General features: G+C 39.8%; 1 protein-coding gene across 1 annotated transcript; it reads left to right on the top strand.

Moving 5' to 3' along the window:
* Positions 1 to 4,071: 4,071 nt before the first annotated feature.
* On the top strand, positions 4,072 to 17,468 carry LOC118247124 (cytochrome P450 2J4-like). The gene is made up of 9 exons (XM_035544870.2): positions 4,072 to 4,242; positions 5,435 to 5,597; positions 6,700 to 6,849; positions 8,688 to 8,848; positions 10,385 to 10,561; positions 12,987 to 13,128; positions 15,492 to 15,679; positions 16,388 to 16,529; positions 17,232 to 17,468. Exons 1-9 carry the CDS (start codon positions 4,072 to 4,074, stop codon positions 17,408 to 17,410), a joined length of 1,473 nt encoding a protein of 490 aa, XP_035400763.1. The 3' UTR covers positions 17,411 to 17,468.
* The last annotated feature ends 2,114 nt before the right edge of the window (positions 17,469 to 19,582 follow it).

The raw sequence follows: 19,582 nt of genomic DNA, 5'->3' as shown, positions 1-19,582 counted from the left end.
CTGTAGGACTAAAGTCATTGTCAGCTGTGTTTGTTTTAGTTACCTCTGCCTATCTTGTAGTTTAAAGCACCACAGTTTAACAGGCAGAGATCTATGAAATCAGTAACCTGTGATGCCAGTGCCATCTAATTGGACATAAAAACACATCTGGATACTCTTATGCTGTAGTAATCCATGCTAAGTACCTACTCATACTCTGTAGGGAAAACTGTATGTGCCAGATTAAATTATGGTTCACATCTCAAGGTTACTCCACACGCTCAGCTTTGCCAGTGAGTCCTGTGAAAGCTTTCTAGCTCCCCTGTTTTACCTGGACTGGGAAGGTCCGGGGTCCCTTCCAAGCAAAATTTGAATGGTGCATGATGGATGTGAAGCAGACATATAAAAATGTACTGGCCATCCTATTTCCCACATATCACTCTACTCTCATTTTCCTGCCTCTATCTTATCTTCAAAATCCACTTCAGGTGTTCTCTTGCTTGGTCTGCCTTCCTGCTTCCAATTTTTGCTCCCTGTTTGGCCTCATTTGGCTTTCTGTTTTTACTACCCTTCTTATGTTATGCAGTTGTTTGTCTTACCTTATCCTTTACTGTTTCTTAAATTACTTGCAGAGTAGCTGTAGTTACTTACCCTAACAGCATTGCTTTGTATGCATTCAGATAAAAAGCAGATGACAGTATGAATTGCAGCCTCTTCACTTCATCATCAGAGAAAGCAACTTGAGGCTTTATTGTCACTTAGAGTAGCAAAAAGATATAATTTTGAAAAAGGAGTGGTTGTCAGAAAGCCTAAGGAAAACAAACAAATAATGGATTGATAAAATAGATATCAGCATGAGTAAATGCCAGCTTTTCCTTTCTCTCTCCCTATGCTTGTTCTCCCATCCTAGAAGCCCGGCAGGAAAGAGGCAATAGCTGCAGGGCTCCTGTTGAGATCCATATGGTTTACTTTCAAACATAGCCATATTCTTTATCGTGAAAATACATTTAGTTTTGGGAATGTAACCAACACTAGAGTATCACCATTCCTACACATAAAGCACAAATTACTCAACACTTGTTTCTTGTTTTCTGAATCTGAACCTGTGCTCTCAGCATCTTCCATGTCCCTGGTGTTAGAACGAATTTGTACAGCCATTGCATCATGATTTAGGAGATCAGTTGAGCTGGGAGGGTTTTGTCTGCAATGTCTGGATTCCTCTGAAAGGCTCAGAAAAGTTTGATTGGACACTACTTTACTCATGCCCACTGATATTTTTTATTGTGTTTGATACGTGTGGTTTAAGGAGCTGAATCATCCCAGAGACAAATGTTTTTTAAAGTTTCAGAGTTTCATAATAGAAAATGTGGAAACAAAAGTAGTCCTGGAGAAACTGGAGATGGATATCGGAATTTAAACTGAATGTTTTATTGCCTGCCATAGAAATTTAATATAAAACCAAAGAATCTATTTAAATCCTGAATTCTAAGCTGGCGTGAGTGTGGAAAGACGGGATTTTAATGTGGTTCTTCAAAAAGAGTGTGTGTGTGTGTGTGGGGAGTGCTGGGTAAACAGAAGATAAGACAGTGAGGAGCCCGTCCAGCTGAGTCCAGAAAGAAATCCTCAGGGCCCAGCTGGGACAAGCATGGAGGAGGCTGCAGGGGTGGGCGGAAGCCATTTTAGGAGCTGGCCAGCCCAGAGGGAAGGCTGCGGCCGTCAGCTTGACTGAGCTCCGGGTAGGGTGGCTGAGACATCATGGGCAAACGTGGCAGAAAGATCTGGGGAAAAATCATCTGAATTTGGTGCGTGGGTGACAACATGGGAGAAGGTGGGCTGCTGGCTTGACAGGGGAGAGTTACTCATCTGTGCGACTGCTCACCCACAACGTCCACCCTGTGTGAGGTGGAGAAGGGCTGGGGTCTGGGGTGCCTTGGTACACCCTCTCTCTTCTCCAGCATGGCTGTGACTGCAAGTACCGATCCGTGGTTTTGTTAGGCTCCCTTCCTGCCCTGCAGTGTGCCCCAATTTTAGATGTGGATGAAGGATGTGACTGACCACTGGCAGGGCCTTGTTAAATCTGTCAAGGTGTTGAAGGGAGCAATGGTATTTGCTGGGTACCTGGATTAGTGGTAATGTGAAAACTCCAAGCCACAAGGCTATGGAAAGAAATAAAGAGGTTTTTACTGTGAGGCTGCTGCCCTGCAGGCTGTGGAAGTCCTGTGCAGAGCTACAGCCACCTGGCTTGGGCAGGCGTCCTGGGCCATCGGTCTGCCCTCCTGTCACCTCGGCTGTGCTGGGAGATGACCTTGACCTCTAAAGACTTGAGAGCAGGACCCCAAGCTTGAGAAAAAAAAAACATCTAGATGCAAAATCTTCAACTATCTAAAAATCTAGGGATCTACGTTGGTATCAACTTGAAAAAAATTGAAAAAGTAGTGAATTTTAAGTAGATTTTGCAAAAGCACACTGGGTAAAGAGCACGTAAATGAGCCCATCAGAATTAATTTTTAAAGTGGAAAAAAACCCTGCTGTTGAAAGAGAGATTTAAATTAGAAACAAGTGCTTTGAAGAATAAGCTCCTTATTGTAAACAAATAAAGCTTTTGTAGAAGCATAGAAACAGCCGTTTCTTGGTTAATACGCATTCCTCAATTATGCTTTAATGGTAATGAAGTGTGGTGGTTGGAAGTTAATTGACTTGGAGGTCTGGAAATTGTGGGCTGGCAGACTCCAGGCTATTCTTTCTGGATAAGCGTGTTGTGTGTCCCAGAGCCACAAATCCTGTGAAGCAATGTTTGCCCCAAAGAAAGAGCAGCTGAAAGAAGCAAGATGAAGCACAAGCCTTCTTGTCAGGTTTTCAGAAGATTAGTGAAAATGTATTTCTTTTATTAATGTTTTGCTTTCAGGGAATGTGCATTTTTCACAGAGAAGCATTTACCCACAGCATTTCAATCAAGATCCGTAAGACAGGACTCTAACCATCACTGCTGCATTGTCCACAATCCCTCTCATGTGGTTTTTTCATGGTCTGACTGTAGGCATGTAAAACTCCCCTGATAACAGATTTATACTTCCTGCGTGTGCTGACACCTGGCAAAGAGCTTTGCTTCATTCTGCATTTATTCTCAACTTGTCAAGTGTGGCACATGCATGTTCTGACTGGTTCTCACTCTTAAAGAGAGACCTTTAGTTCTGGTTGTAGCTCAAGATTCCTAATAGATTTTTCCCCCATTTTTTTTTCTTTTTGTTTCACAGTAGAGGTACTTTCTATATGTATATACTTTATTTCTCTAGCAAGCTTTCTGACAATTGCTCAAAATATTCTGTAGAAGTATCCACCCTTATTTCAAGATTGAAAAAGGAAATTCAGAGGCAAGAAAATCCTTAATGATGTTATCAATTGCAAATAGGTTAGGAAAAAGTGTGAGGTTATACATTAAAATAGTTAGGTTTTAAACTAAATTTGAAAGCTTAACAAACTTTGTGTATTGACCATTAGATACTAGTATATCTATTTTATAATAAATGTGGCCTTTAAAATTTTATCAGCCTTACCATTACCCTTTATCAGTGGCTCTCCTGGATACAGGTATAAATAGAACATATACAAAACATTTCAAAAAGTCCAAGATTTAATATCCACTTACATTTGCATGCTTGATTTGTATGTATGGTTATTGCTTTTCTAAAAGCATTCATGAAGAATTCGTAGGAGCACACACATCCACAATTGTTTCAGAAAATTAGATGGAGAATTTGTGTGTGGATATGTGTATTTACATTGCATGGAAAATCTCTGCCATAGTTTAAGATACCATTCCTACAAATCCTGTGATCCATATTTGGTAATTGTAATCTGTATAATAAGAAGGAGAGGGATATATACCTGCTAAATATGCTTCAGCTTCAAAATGTAATGGGTGGGACAGAAAAAGAGTGGTTGATAATAAAGAGGGAGGGTTAGAGGGCGTGGAATAAATAGTTATTATATGAAATTTAGACTCTTACGAAAAAAAACTAGTTGAGCAACCAGCCTTAACAGCTTCAATAGACTATTTTCAATAAAGACAAGCTGGTAAAAGCAGCAGTTAAAATGTTGACAATAAGTCAAGTTCTTATAGCCTTGGTTCTATTTCTTCTAATTATGCAGTTTGTTAAGTTGCAACGAGTACGGAGACAACTTCCTCCTGGACCAATCCCTCTCCCAATTCTTGGGACCTTGATACAGCTGAACTTTCAGTTTAATTGTGATCTCCTCATGAAGGTATTTATTTTCGGATACTCTAATTGTTTAAAAGTCTTTGTAATTTTTAATTTCTTGTTTGCTATGTGAAAATATCCTCTCTCAAAACAGCACTGTTAACATATTTTAATTGTGTACTGGTCACTACGATACTGTGCTTGGTTTCTTTTGCAACTGCTGACTTTGACAAAATAAGAAAAAGTTATTGCAGCATAAACTAGTTTGCCAGGCTAAGAACACTGGTATCGGAAGTACTGCATAGGTGAAAATCATTCTGATGCTTAAACCTATCACCTTTTAACTCTGAGTTTGACAAATTCATGTGAAACTTAATATCCTTTAGGGTTTAATATCTTTAGGGATAATATATCAGAAATTAAGGTAGGAAAAAAAATACAGTTTTAAGGAATGACTTTCACAGCATGGATTTTTAGCTTTTTGTGCATTGGCAGTCTCTAGCTTAATCAGGAAATAGATACTTAAGATATGCTATGTGTGTATATGCTTGTACTGATGGATCTAAAAAACAAACAAACAAACCTTTCATTAATTGTTTTTTGAGGAGTACTCCTCATCTCTATTTCATTGTTGGCTCTCTCAGTGCTTTCATAATTCTCAATAGAGAACTTCATTCTCTTCTGTCGCTGCCATTTGGATGAAGCCTGCCAGTTGTTGTGACCAAGCTGCAGGTTCAGACAGAAAGTATTGTGAGAAAGAATGATCTTAATCAAGTTCCAGGACCTAGATATGCAAAGTGAGGGCTGGTAGTCTCTACAAGCTAGTTACTCCTCTGATGTTTCTGTCTCCCCTTTGTGTTACTTTACTGGTACAAATGATAGAAACACTCTTAAAATAAATTCTGGAACAGAAGTTATGCATAGAAAATATCCTCTTGGAGAGGGGTCTGGAAGCAGAAGATGATGTCTGTTGTGAACTGAGCCTTGGCTTGTGAGTGGTAATGAAAGCTACCTGAAGTTTGTTGGCATACATTTGTGGCTCTGAAAAGCTGGCATACTTGTCTATTTCCAAAAGTGAACGCTGGAAAAGACGTCCATACTTTCTCATAGATAATTGTAGTCTTATGGAAAAGATGGAGAACATAATTCCAGGTTAGGGCTGGTCCTGTAATTAACATAAAAACAGGTTCATCCTCTGTTTGTTTGTAGTGTGTGGGATTTCACTGGTGCTTTGCTGGCTTCTCTCCCATCTACAGATGGCAAAAATTCATGGCAATGTATTCACCTTATGGTTTGGATGGGCCCCAGTGATCGTACTGAATGGATTTCAAGCAGTTAAGGATGGTATGACCACCCACCCTGAAGACGTTTCCGGGAGGCTAGTATCTCCTTTCTTCAGAGCAATGGCCAAAGGAAAAGGTGTGACTTTTTTTTTTCCCCCACCATAAATACTGTACAGAAACATTGTCACGACAAGTAGCAGCTCTTCTGTAGCTTGTAACCCTTTCCAAAAGTACCATAGTGGCAGGGTTTGTCTGTGTCTATTTGATCCTCATTGTTTCAGAACTTCCGTTGGTCCTTTACAGTCACTCCACAGCTTCGCTTTTACTACCTGTGGATCACTTATGAGGTAAGTGACCTGATCTTGGGAGGTATTGCCCCAGTATTTGCTTTTTCCCACATAGAACTCTGTCTGCCGGTGCAGTGCATCTGGACCACAACCTAAGGTAGTAAATAGCTGGTAGTGCTGAAGTGGTCTGCCTCCATCAAACCCCAACCCATTAATTCTTTACACTAGAGTATAACATAACTTACTTTTTAACTGGGAAAAGTACATCAAACACCTACATTAAGATAATATTTTTTAATAAATTGAGATGGTAAAAAATTATGAAGTATAAGATGTGAACATATGCATGTGAAACATTATGAAACAATCTTTATTGTAGTTGGGACATCCTCTTTTTTTTTTTTTTTTTTTAGGAAATCTAATTCCTTAAATATTTCTAATTTGATTTTGTTTCTGTCATTCATTCATTATACTACGTTAAAGATCCTGTTAGTACACGATATTTTTTCCCTCTGAAGATATTTGTCACAAAGCACAAGCACTGTACTTTTCTACCCAATGGACAAGAACTTTTTTCGCTGACTGTGGACAGTCAGAAGTCTTCCACCTTTTCACTTCATGAGAATCACTACCCGGATGAGGTGAATTCCAAGTGTGGAAGGGAGGCAAGCACTTCAGAGAGCATCTAGAGAAGCAGCTCTCAAACTTTGAAATGTGTTTGTCTTAGGATCAAGCTTAACCTTGCAATTCTTCTTACTATCCAGTTGAGTTTGTCCATTTTGGCCCTGCCCATATGCTTTCAGCATTTGCCACAGCTGTTCCTTTGTGCCTTTGTGTTCATAGGCAATACAATTGTTTCATTATATTCTGTTGTGTAGTAAATCTTTTAACATAGTATTTGTCTGTAATAAATATTAGCATGTTAAAGAGCTCTTCCTTGAATGGATTTAGGGATTATGCTGGCAACTGGTCACACCTGGAAGCAGCAGAGAAGGTTTGCACTGAAGACTCTACGCAACCTGGGTCTGGGGAAAAGAGGTCTGGAACATCGAGTTCAAGAAGAGGCCCGCTACCTGGTAGAATTTTTTGCAAGTATGAAAGGTATCACTGTGACAAATACTGATTCTTTTCTGTCATTTGTCTGATGTCTTTAGTGTATGTCCTGCTCTGAAATCAAGGGCAGCTTCTGTTCCGTAAGAGTGTGTGCCAGCTCTTATGGTGTCTGTATGGAATGAACTGAAAATGCAAAAAGCCCAGGCCTGTGGTTTTTTCAAACTCAGTGGGAGACTATTGTTGCTCAAACTTATTTATAAAACTACAGAAACAGGGAAGCAAAACTAGTGCTTATTTATTATTTATTTCATAGGATCATAGAATGGTTAAGGTGGAAAGGTATCTCTGAAGATTGTCTAGTCCAACCCCTTCTCAAAGAGGGGTCAATCACAGCAGGTTGTTGAGGGCTGAGTCCAGTTGGGTATTAAGTATCTTCAAGGATGGAGACTTCACAACCTCTCTGGGCAATGGTTTCAGTGATCAATCAGCCTTACAGTAAAAAAAATTCTTATGGTTAAGCAGAATTTCATATATTTCAATTTCTGCCCATTGCCTCTTGTCCTTTACCTGATACTGCTGAGAGAAGTCTGGATCTATGTTCTTTATTTCCATCCATCAGGTATTTATACACATTTAAGATACTTCCCTGAGCCTTCTAAATAGGCCCATCGCTCTCAGTCTCTCTTCCATCAGAAGCTCCAGTCCCTTAATCAGCGTTGTGGCCCTTCACTAGACTTGTTTCTCTATGTTGATGTCTTTCTTGTACTGGGGAGCTGAAAACTGGACCCAGCATCCAGATGGGTCTCACCAGCGCTGATCAGAGCGGACAGATCACCTCCCTCGGCCTGCTGGCAAGGCCTTTCCTAATGCAGCCCAGTTTGACATTGGCCGCCTTTGCCTCAAGGGCACACTGCTGGCTCCTATATGGTGCTGGTTCATAAGGATATGGACATATTATCAATGCTGATGAGTTAGGTCTTGTAACACCATTTGCATACATTCTGTAAAGCGGTGAGTACAGTCTTGTCGTCATTACAAAATTTTATCCTGATCAACCCAGTTAGGAATATTTGAGTTAGATTTCCCAATACTGATCATTATGCAAAATGCAAAGTAAATCAGGACATGCTGTAGCTAGCATTGTGTCAATTAAAAGACATTAAATCCAACCAAATCCCTCAGCTTAAGAACTAGGAGGGACGGAGATGTGACCACATGTGCAGGAAATAAATCTCCTGAAGTCCAGAACAATAAGTTGCTAATCAGAATTGTGCCTTAGGTGTTGGACAGTTGCGTCAGTACAGACATAACTACAGCTGTTTATAGTCATTTATTCTGAAGTCATAACATTTTTTTAGGATTAGTTTTTCAAGTAATTTCTTTAAAATTAGTTATTATATTATTGACACAGTTGAAAAGAATTTCCATCATTTTATCTTACTAGAGGTTGTACATCTCTAGCAAGGTTAGACAAAATATAGTAGCCTTGCATGTATTTGTGTTTTTGCTGACTAAGTTTTCCTGTTTTCTCAGTTCCCTTCTCAGATTCCCTTTGATCTCATGGTGTTTTCAGTCACTCACATGCTTGAGACTTATTTTGAATTTCTGCATAGATTATTTTTCCCACCTCTAATTTTGCTCAATTGTATTGCAAAATATTTTAGCAGTCTGGCATTTCTTTAGGGTGCAAAACACATTCCTGGGATTATGGGATTGCACCATAGCTGTGAAAAATCAGTAGGATACTACAGTTTTGTAAGAAGGTTGCTGCTTCTCTGTGAAATGCAATGCTTGCTTGAAAGTTCTTTAGGTAACCTATAATGTTCTCTCATTTCACTAAAGCAGAATACAAGACATCCAAGTGACATTTATTGTTATGGTTGCAGAAAATCCCCTGGATCCTTCTTTCCCCCTCGTTCATTCCGTCTCAAATGTGATTTGTGCTGTCGTTTTTGGACATCGCTTCTCCAGAGAGGATGAAACCTTCCGTGAACTGATTAGAGCCACAGAGCATCTATTCAAATTTGGAGGCAGCTTTATTCATCATGTAAGCAAATAAGCTGTTGTCTTTGTCTGAATAAGGCAGAAAGCAAGAAATGCAGATTCAGGAGGTGGCTGTTAGACATAACAGTTTCAGAATGGGTGAGTGGTGTCCCATGTAGCTTTACTGGGCACTTTGCTGTGTCCAGGTGTGATCGCAATGCACTACATACCAGCCTTGGTCATTTGCGTTCATTGTCCTATGTCTGAGTACTGTGGTAAGGTAGTTTACTCCTAAACCTTTGCAGCAAGGCAGAAGCTGATGGACTGCTGCTTCTGGGTAATATTTGTTACTCAGTTGCTCAATCCTCATGCACAACAGAGGCCTGCCTTGAGCATCATGTTTCTTAAATACTGAACGCAATCTGGGCAACCATATGTGACTAGTCAGACCGCAGTTGTATGTAAGGTTTCTGAACAGATTTTCAAAGAAAAAAAAACAAACACCACAGTGATGGGACTAAAGAGGAATTTTTTAATGAAAATTTACCAAGGGCTGGACTCTACTATCTTTCTGTGATAAGGCAATGATTAATTGATAAGTGCCTGACAGTAAGAACTGATTTTTCAAAAAGACAAAGTCTAGTTTCTCTAATTCAGCCAGCCTCCAGTGAATACCTAATAAAGTGCTTTCTGGGAGAAAAGTGCTAACTAGAAGAGTACAAACAAGATAAGCTCAGCAAAATGAAGACTGAGAAAAAACTTCTGCTGATAAACAAATCAGGTATTAGATGATATTTTGAGCAGAAAAGTAATTACTAAGAGAAAATACACTGAAGATGCAAGAACTATGTATACAAATTACCCAGGCATAAATATATGCTGAAAATCAGAATGATCTTTCTAGCTTTAAGAGTAGCTGGAAAACAATTATTGTTAGGCCAGATTTTCCCAAACAGTAAGAGAAGGATAAAATTCACCTGGTTGTGTCAGCTAACCCCTTCTTCTTTTCTAGAGGAGAGCACTCAAAATGTCATGTAGCTGTTTCTCAGCTTTTCTGGGTTTCAGATAGGTAGTAGATGCTTCAAGTTTTATTGAGGATTCTTTGAGATCTCTTTTGGTAGAGACTGCTTTGGAGAAATTTCGAGTTTGTATAGCCAACCCTTTTGGGGATGCCTTTGCATGTCCTGGTGAGATGAGGGAGCAGTTTGCAATGGCCTTGCTTCTTCATTTCCTGGTATTCTCCACTGGAGGGCAGGACCTCACTTTTAAAATGCCTGAATGTAGTTTATTCCAATTTAATACATGAGTTGAATAATTGAATAAATGAATACAGTTTGTTCTAATTATACTCATTCTAATTTGGCTGTTGGCTGAGCTTGAAAGCCTTTGTAACTCTGAATCTTACTATGAACACAGCCAGAAATTATATAGTATGCTGTTTCACAACTTGAAAACATAAGTATACTCTTTCTCAGAATATTTTACTAACGATGCCAAAAACACATGCTAACATGAATATTAACTTCTCTTTTTAGTAGGTCTAAAATGCATTTTCTAGTGACAGAGTCTTTGTGGTACCTCTTGTATGTCCTTCCTGCAGCTGTATGAAATCTTCCCCTGGCTGATGTGCCGTCTCCCCGGTCCTCATAAGAAGGCATTGTCTTGCTATGATGTCCTGAGCTCTTTTACAAGGAGAGAGATCAGAAACCACAAGGAGAATGAGATACCAGATGAACCACAGGATTTCATTGATTTTTACCTAGCTCACATTGAAAAAGTAAGTGTTTGTTCTGATTGATTGTACAATTCATAGGGTGTAAATTGAGGTAGATCATTGAATCATCCTGTCTGAGCCCTTTTATCACAATCTATTACCTGTCATAGACATCCTATTGTGAATCCAGTAATCTGACACTTGCTAAATCCTTTCTGATTATTGATACATTGCATCACCTTAAAATTCTTTCACTAAAGAGTGGGTTAACATACCACATTTTTTCTCAGTGGCACAAGTTACAGAATTATTTGTGGCCCACATGAAAGAATACTGAATTTGGAAGCAGACCACAAGAGAGCTGGGAAGGGGTTGGGATGTGCTGGATAGGATATTTGGCTGGTGAGGGTTTGTCAAGACAGGTTGCTGCGAGAGGTCAAATGGATTTTGAAATCATTGTGTAGGGAATCTAGGAGTCAGCAGTGTTTCAGATCAGCCTGGAGAAGGGGAGAGTGCCAGGGATCAGTGAAATTTGAAGCATACAAAGGGAACCGGGATAACTTATTGCATTTTGGTTATGTAGGCATAGTGGAGGGATGTGGGCATCAGTAGGGTTTTGAAAGGCTGTAGAAGGCTTGTATAAGCTGTGAGTGATATCTCTCTTTATTGACTTTCCTATGGTGACTTTTTTCTTTGATTCTCTTGGGAATCAGATCCCCTTCCTAATGCCTGGACTAGCAGCTACCCTTCCAATCTGCAACTCCTTCTTGCCTTCACTTTTTCTTTCTCCCCTACAGCAGGCCATATTCCTTCTCCTGTTCTGCTTGGTGATAGGAAGAAAAAGGAGAAAGAGGAGTTGGCAAGATGAGACAGGTGTGACTGGGGTGCTGACAAGGCAAGTGTGGCTCAGAGATCCAAATGAGATATCCAGGGTGGAGGTATCTATTCTTGCAGCCCCTGCACATGGGAGTAGTGGCTGCTGCTCCTGTGTGGCAGTGCTTCCCCACAGGGATGGCTGGTGCCCCTTGTACCATGATCGGGTGCTGGTTGCAACAATAAAGGTAATGCAGCCGTATCAGGCTGTAAGCACCCACCCATCCATCCATCATCTCCTCCCGGCACACCAAAAACTGGTCTGCTGACCTGGGCCGTTGCCTGCCTTGTGTAGTCCGTTGAGATGTCTCTGCTGCTGTGCTCATCACACTGCAGGGTTGTGCATCCAGGGAAGAATATCCGTTGGCCAGCTTTTTAGTCTTCTAGCATGTGTCTTATGAATACTTCATGGTGCTTGATTTCTTATTATTGTGGGGAATAAAAGCAACTATTGTGTGGAACTCCAAGTATATTGCAACTTTGAAATTGTCACTGCTGTCCAAGCTGGTAATTCTATCAAAGAAACAAATCAGATCTCCTTGCCAAGATCGGTTTTCTGTACAGTGATAAATAGTATTAATTTGTATTTCTGTCTGGTATTTCTTTATTAATTGATTCATACATCAGCTGGCATATATTTTTTTTTTTGTCGAGGGTGGATGTCAGCCTAACTGGCTTTTAGTTCCTTGGATCCTCTTGCTTTCATTTTTTTCGATACTGGCACAATTTTAACACATCTGGTCTTCTGAAGCGTTTAACTGCTTCTAAAGTCTTTCAATGCTGCTGCAAGATTTATGAAACCTGAACCTCAGTGGACCAGAAATTGTTTTAGTGAGCTCTGTTGGGACTCTGCTGGGTGAAAATCATCCAAGTTTATTTATTAAAAAAAAATAAAGAGCTGTCTGTAGTAGATATGTAGGAGCAATACAAAAAGACTAGATGATATTAAAACAGAAAAAATGTCCTTCCCACTTTCTATTTTGCTCCATTGGCAAAAGAAAGGTTCAAGACCCCTGAGCATAATCTCTCTAAATGTAGACAATGAATTCTCTAAATATATAACAATGTTCTTTCCTGATTTCATCATACACATGCATGTCCTTGCACTTCTAAATGCAAACTGTAAAATCCCAGAGCAGCTGTACATGAGTCATTGCGGCCCTCCAGTGGGGCAGAAGCCTGAAGACCACAGGTTAAGAACCATTACTTTTGTCAGCTCGGAGCACTCTACCTGGTCACTGTATTTCTTGTTAGAAAAGCTAAGGGATGGAATATGACAGGAGGCCTGATGACATACTGGTACACGTCTTCAGAGGAACACCTATTTATGAAATGTTCCAAATGTACTACTACTGTTTGCACAAGTAATCCAACAATGTTTTTTCTGTAGATAAACATAATCTAGCTTCATGATCATGAGCGGAGTAAACATACCTTGTCCAGTTGTGAAATGTTAGCTTTTTGTATTAACAATCGTCTTTGGTGTCTAATGTTCTTTGTCAGTCTCTCTGGTTTGTACTAGTGCAGCTTGGAACCGGTGATAATGTCACATTGAATCCTATTCTGTTTTTCATAACTTTTATGAATAATCTCTACTTTATCTTATTGTTTGCAGTCCAAAGATGAACCCAGGTCTACATACAATGAAGAAAACATGGTTTATTCTATCAATGACCTTTTCTTGGGTGGATCGGAGACAACAAGCACTACTTTGAACTGGGGTCTGATCTACATGGTGGCAAATCCAGATATCCAAGGTAAGAGGAAGTGGATCAGCATATCACGGATATTTTTGATGCAGTAGAACAGCACATTTATAAAGTTTTAATGGATCAGAGATTTTTCCTAGGTACTGATATATGGCTAGTGGCACACAGACCTTTTTATACTGGTAGATCTGTGCTAGGCAGCATTGGTAGATCCAGAGTTTCTGTATGCAAGCTCTTACAGCAGCTGCAGCCATAAGGCAGTTCCCAGAAAGAGTTAACAGTTTGGGAAGTAGGGATATGTATAGGAGGTTGTGGCTAATTGAGATGTAGGGGTTGAGGTCTTTGAAGGAATGAAGATTGTGGTATGATTGTCAATGCAGTAGGAGGGCTGGAGTTGCTCTTTGGGAAGCCAGAGGGCTTGCATGCATTCCTGGAAGGAACGGTGGCCACTGCTGCAGCCACTGGTGAGCTGCTGATGGTATTTCAGGAAACTGAGTTGGGTCCTGTCTCATACAGCAGTAAACATGACTGATGGCTGAAAACAACAAACCAGAAACCGATGTGTCTTTGGGAACTTCGGTTCTGCTTTGTGTTGGCCAAGTAGCGGAACTGGGGGCTACAGTGAGTCCTGCCCTTCTGTGTGCCCTGTAGGTTAGAGAAGAAGTAAAGATAATCAGCTAAAGCTCAACTGGCAGCTTTTTACTTTTATTTATCAGTCCATTTCTGAGTCCAAGGTATCAGGGTGTTGATTTAATTGGTGATTAAATTAACTCTGTAATGTATTTGAGTTTCTTGCAACAGAAATGATTCCAGGTGGGAGGAGAATTTGATGGCTTGTCTGTTGCGTCTATGTATATTTTAGTAGTTCATTTTTAAGTTTGTCTTTTAAATATCACTCACTTTCATAGAACACTAAATGAAAACCAAAGAGAGAATAATTTCTTATGCTGGATAACAGAAAAGCCATTGTTAGACAGCAGAATATGTACAAATACCCAAAGAAGAATAGGATTTTAAATGGAGAAAAGAGATGAAGATAAGAAAAATTGCTTAACATCTAGCTGTCAGACAAGAAGGTTTACTTAATCTCATGTTATTGCATGTTTATTATCACCTGCTGTAATTAAGGTTATGAAAGTGCTGACTCACCTAAATAATTTCACTTATCTAAATATAATACCCTGCACATCCTTGGGAAAGCAGGGTGTGTGCAGAATGATGCATCCCTGGTTTCTTGAGTCATACGTGTCATCTAGACTCTTGTAATGAACAAACACCAGTATATCTGTTCTCCATTAATTGTTGTCTTCGTTTTGAACCCATTCATACTTTTGCCTGCATTGACACCCAGTGACAATGTTATACAGTTCCATGATGTACCATTCAGAAAAGTTTGTCCTTTTGCCTAATTATCGAAGCGGGCTCTCCTTTTCTCTAAACTACAGGGACAGAGAAGCATGCTTATAGGTTTGCAGTTACTGATCTCTTCAAACTGTTCTGAGTCCTGAAGTAGCCATGTGCTTGGCTTTGTAAGATAGCTGTTTGTAGAAGAAAATTAACTTTACTTTAAAAATCTTTCTGGTTATGTATTTTAAATTCCACAAGGTGCCTATCTGTTGTCAGGGTCTGCCTAACCTAGTTTTGTGACAGCCTGCTGGCAGTTACTGAGCAGGCTTCATGTGAATGAGCACAAAAGGAGCAATGCAGAATGGGCTACTGTGCATTTTAGTGTTGCTTTAAGGGCCCTGGAAAAAGACTAGATGATTTATAAATCTAAGGCATTTTTTTATTATGTGTGTACTGCTTCTCTTGAAGTTTACAGAACAAAATTTATACTTCTGTTAATTCTCCCAACACTTCTGTGCCAGGAGTAATTTAAATTGTATTATTCTTGACAAACTGACATGTGCCAAGAAGCAGATCTCATTTTTTTAGAGGGATTTGGACATTGTTCTAGTTGGCATTGCTTCACTTAACACGTCCTGCATAAGACCCATTTTGTTTTAACAGGAATTAGTCTCTTAAGGCCCAGATTCACCTCACTTGAATTCCAGACAGCTCTGATCTTACTGGCTGTAAGTGCCTGAGGCACCTAGCCAAAGGAAAACACAAAGATAAATCAGTTATCTACTGCATTTAAGCATTAGTGAGACAACGCTTAGTTTTAAAATTCTGAGCAACAAATGTCTTTCCTTAATATACCATCAAATAACATCAGACCCAGAAGTAGAGCTTCTCACTTTTCAGCTGTTGGAACACCTCACTAACCTTATTTTCTTTATTTATATTTTTGCATTAATTTTGTTGCTCTCTCAGTAGTTCCAAATGGAAATGTATTTGAAAATGAAAATGGTATTAGTGAAAATGCTTCTTACATTTTTCCACTTGAAATGGTGAATATTTCTCCACAGAGAAAGTGCAGAAGGAGCTGGATGCTGTTCTGGGTCCTTCCCAGTTAATCTGCTATGAGGATAGGAGAAAACTGCCCTACACAAATGCTGTGGTTCATGAGATCCAGCGCTTCAGCAATATCATTTCAGTTGGCATGCCCAGAGTCTGTGTGAGGAACACAACATTGCTGGGTTTTCCCCTCAAAAAGGTATAGTTTGTCACAGTTGCTACAGACCTTTCCTGTACCAGTAGAGTGAGGTGCAGATTCACATCTATTTGCACCAAGGTTTTTCCCTCAACAGGAATGGGGTTAGATGCCTCTGGGTGAGAGTCTGAATGGGAAGGAGGACAAGAAGCCATCTACCGGGCTGTGATGAGCGACGCTGCTCTTGGGAGAGGGTTATCGGTGTGAAAGATGCCAATAGGTGGAAGAGGAGGGGTCTTTAGCAAATGTTTCTACAAACTGATGAAGATAAAACCTTAGAGATTGATCCTGAAGGATACTGTGATTGATTTTATGCTGATAAGGCATTTGACTTTGACTGATTTGAAAGGTTTGACTGAATTTTTGTCTGCAGGAAGCCCATAAAAGATCAAGGAAAAAACATTAAGGTTTACAACTAGCTTTCATCAAAGAGACTAAATCACAGAAACCTCTAATATTAGAAGTGAAAATGGTAAAAATGTTATTCTATTGACACGACCACTTCCACTCTTAGGCTTGGACTGACATTTTGAATCAAAACTACTTTCCATTCCTCACAGTTCTTCGCTTCCTGCTGGGGAAATGAACTTACCAGCATACAACACTGAACACTGAAAATAAACAATGACTAATGCTCGTCTCACCTATCGGTTTCTGGCTGCTGGGGGAAGATTGACAGCCAGAAATGAATTAGTGTTTTTCCACTTTCAGGGCAGCATAGTTCTTCCAAATATTGCTTCTTCTTTGTACGACCCCGAGCACTGGGAAACACCTCGACAGTTCAACCCTGGCCATTTCTTGGATAAGGATGGAAACTTTGTGAGCCAAGAAGCCTTTTTACCATTCTCAATAGGTAAATTTACTGACAGCACAAATTTGAATGGTTTGGGTTGGGACTGTAGATTTAAGATGTCTATTAAAAACCTATCGGTCATCTCTTATAAGCATCTTTGTGAAAACTGTGATAAAATCAAAATGATTATTTTCAGTAACATCTCCCAATCCAACTGTAAACACCTACTAAAAATTCTACTGAACAAATAATTGTATGGAAAATCAGAGACATACTGAGAAACGTATACATCTAACCTGTCCTATTTTTGGAAGGAAACTCTCTGCTAATAATTATGGTTATTATTATTATGCTAACAATATGGTTATTTGGGGCATACATTTCAACTCCAGGCATATATTTGAAAAGCACTTGTAAGCAGCTGTGCTGCTGCTTTTTGCATAAAAAACTGGAGCATATCTCCCAGGAAGAACATTTCTTTATTCTTCATTTACATGACCGAATGAATTTCTTTTCAGTTGTCAGTCAGATAAAGGTAAGGTTTTTGATGTAATTGAAGCAAAACTCATAGCAGAAGGGATGCTCAGATATCTACAGCTGTAGATAGGATTCTTTAAAAGGAAATTTTGTGTCATTGATTGCATTAAGTTCTAAAGAAATTCCAGACTCAGCAAAAATAAGTTTGCTTTGTGTGAGAATGAATTTGATTGTTTTTGAGTTCAGGGTGATTTACTCACTGCCCTTTCCCTATTCCTTCTGCAGGGCACCGAGCGTGTTTGGGGGAGAACCTAGCAAGGACCGAGCTCTTCATTTTCTTTGCCAACCTGCTACGGGCATTCACCTTCCGGCTTCCCGAGGGAGTGACAAAGATCAACACAGAGCCAATTTTGGGGGGTACGCTGCAGCCCCACCCGTACAAGGTTTGTGCCATTCCACGCTAGGCTGCAGCACATCACAGACAATCTGCTAAGCAATCTTACTTTTGTGAATGTGTTACATGAGACCATGGTCTTGTGAACATGTAATTTTTTTGGCTCCAGAATTCCCCCCATTGTCTACATCAGATGATTTTTTTTCAGACCTGTTATGTGCTCTTGAAGACGATCTCTTTTTTAATTGAAATTATTCTTTTGCTCTGGAGCACACCATTGTTCTCAGCCTTGAAGACGTCATGAAGTTGCTGTCCATATGGGCAGATTTAGAGACCGTGCACTGGTGAGCAAATGATAAAACTGACTGCAGACTTCAAAAATTAAATTGTTAGCACTGAGTTATCCTGTTGTCAAAACCAATGTAGTTTGGAAAACCATATGTGGAAAATGCTGCCTCTTTATATTACTGTCATCACTCATAACATGTTGGTCAACTTTTTGTTGATGGTCACTAATAAAAGGTAAGAAGGAAAAAATTAGCAGCCGTTTTTATTTATGAATTATTTACAGTTCACTGTGAATTTCGAGATTTGAGCCAACATATATATATATATAAATGTCGTCTTTAAATCTGCCAGAGATTATTTGGCGGGAGTACAGCAGAGAAAAGGTGCAGGCTGAACTCTGTCACAGAGCAAAGATACAGAGAGATTTCTTTTAGGTCAGATATTTTTAATGTTTTTAAATGCTACCATGTTAATGTTTGGAAAGTCCTTTGTAGCAGAGCAACTATTTACTCCTGTTCTGTGGTTGACTCCTGTCAGGATCAGCACTGGGTAGTTGCTAGAGCAAGTGCAAGTAGCTCCTCAAGGGACCTACTTGAATTACAGAGCCTGCTGGAATTAGAGCTGATGGTAAATTGAAAAATATACATGGAAGACACCAGAGATGCTTTGTAATCACCTCAGAAGTTCAGTGATATACCTGAAGCTACAAAGGCTTGTTGCATACACAAAATACTAGTCAAATCCAATTAAAGAGCCTATAATAGTAGAAAAGGAGGAAAAAAAAAGGTTCCTGTGGCGAATATAAATTTATTTATGTTGTCTGAAACAGACTTGTAAAATGTAAGTGAACTTGTCCTTCATTAATATTCCTATTTCATTGTGAGAGGATAGCACAGCTAAACAGATGATGATCTGTTAAATCAGTCATCACTAGATGTCAGCCACTGAGTCATTGAGATGAGTTTAGGCAGTCCACAATGCATTACAAATTATGATCTGTCTCATTATTTCTAATTCAATAGCTGATGGAACATGGCATCAAAATAGTAAGGCACTTGATATTTAGCTGTTATTAAATTAAATGGCAGAATAGCGCTAGTAAAATATGGGAGATCACATTCTGACATTTTATTTGACTGAAAACTGAGCGCCCTGTTAAAAACTGATGTCAAAGTCTCTGTGGATCTGCATGCATGTGGATAGATAAGGCAAAGCAGAAAATGCTGTGATTTGGGGGTGTTGGGGCTGTCATTGCTTCTTAAAAATGAAGCAGGAAACAGTGGTAGCATTACAAGCATTAACACCATTGCTATGTGATGCTGTCACTCCTGATGGCCTGATGCTTCCCCAGATACACTTTCAAAAGGGAAGCTCATAAATAGGCCTCAGATGGAAAGTTGTCTGGGAAAGCATGCATGAAGCCAAAGCAGGTTGAGCTGCCTGCACCCCTGGGAATGACACAACCCAAAACAATGGACGTAACTACTACTTGTCTGCATGCTCAAGAGGAGACGCTCAGGGTACTTTATATGAAAATTACAGATCGTACATGGGTAGGTTATTTACACATATTTATCTGAGACAGGCTGCGCTCGCTGGGGATTTTTAATTCGTTTGTGCACAGCTGCCTGGAGAGGAGACCCCAGCCCACGAGATGTGGCAGCAGGACGTCAGCAGGAGGCTCACAGAGGGTACATGGGGGTCTAAGCTGGGAGCTGCCAGGGCACAGTGGGTGAGGAAGAGGAGGGATGCTTTTCAGAGTCTTGTCTTCTCTGTTCTTGTCTGACCTATTTTAAAAGGGATTCACTGAAACTCATGTTCTGAAATACCCTGGTCTTTCTGAGCGCAAAGGACATTGAAAGCCCGGCTGGTGTTGCCACAGAAGGCCAACAAAGCTGAGAGCAAAGGGAGACCAGACACAGAAGATGTGCTATAAAGGAAAATGTAGAAAATG

This window comes from Cygnus atratus, chromosome 9, assembly GCF_013377495.2.
Source record: "Cygnus atratus isolate AKBS03 ecotype Queensland, Australia chromosome 9, CAtr_DNAZoo_HiC_assembly, whole genome shotgun sequence".
Lineage (NCBI taxonomy): Eukaryota > Metazoa > Chordata > Aves > Anseriformes > Anatidae > Cygnus > Cygnus atratus.
This window is presented reverse-complemented; position numbering and strand designations above follow the sequence as displayed.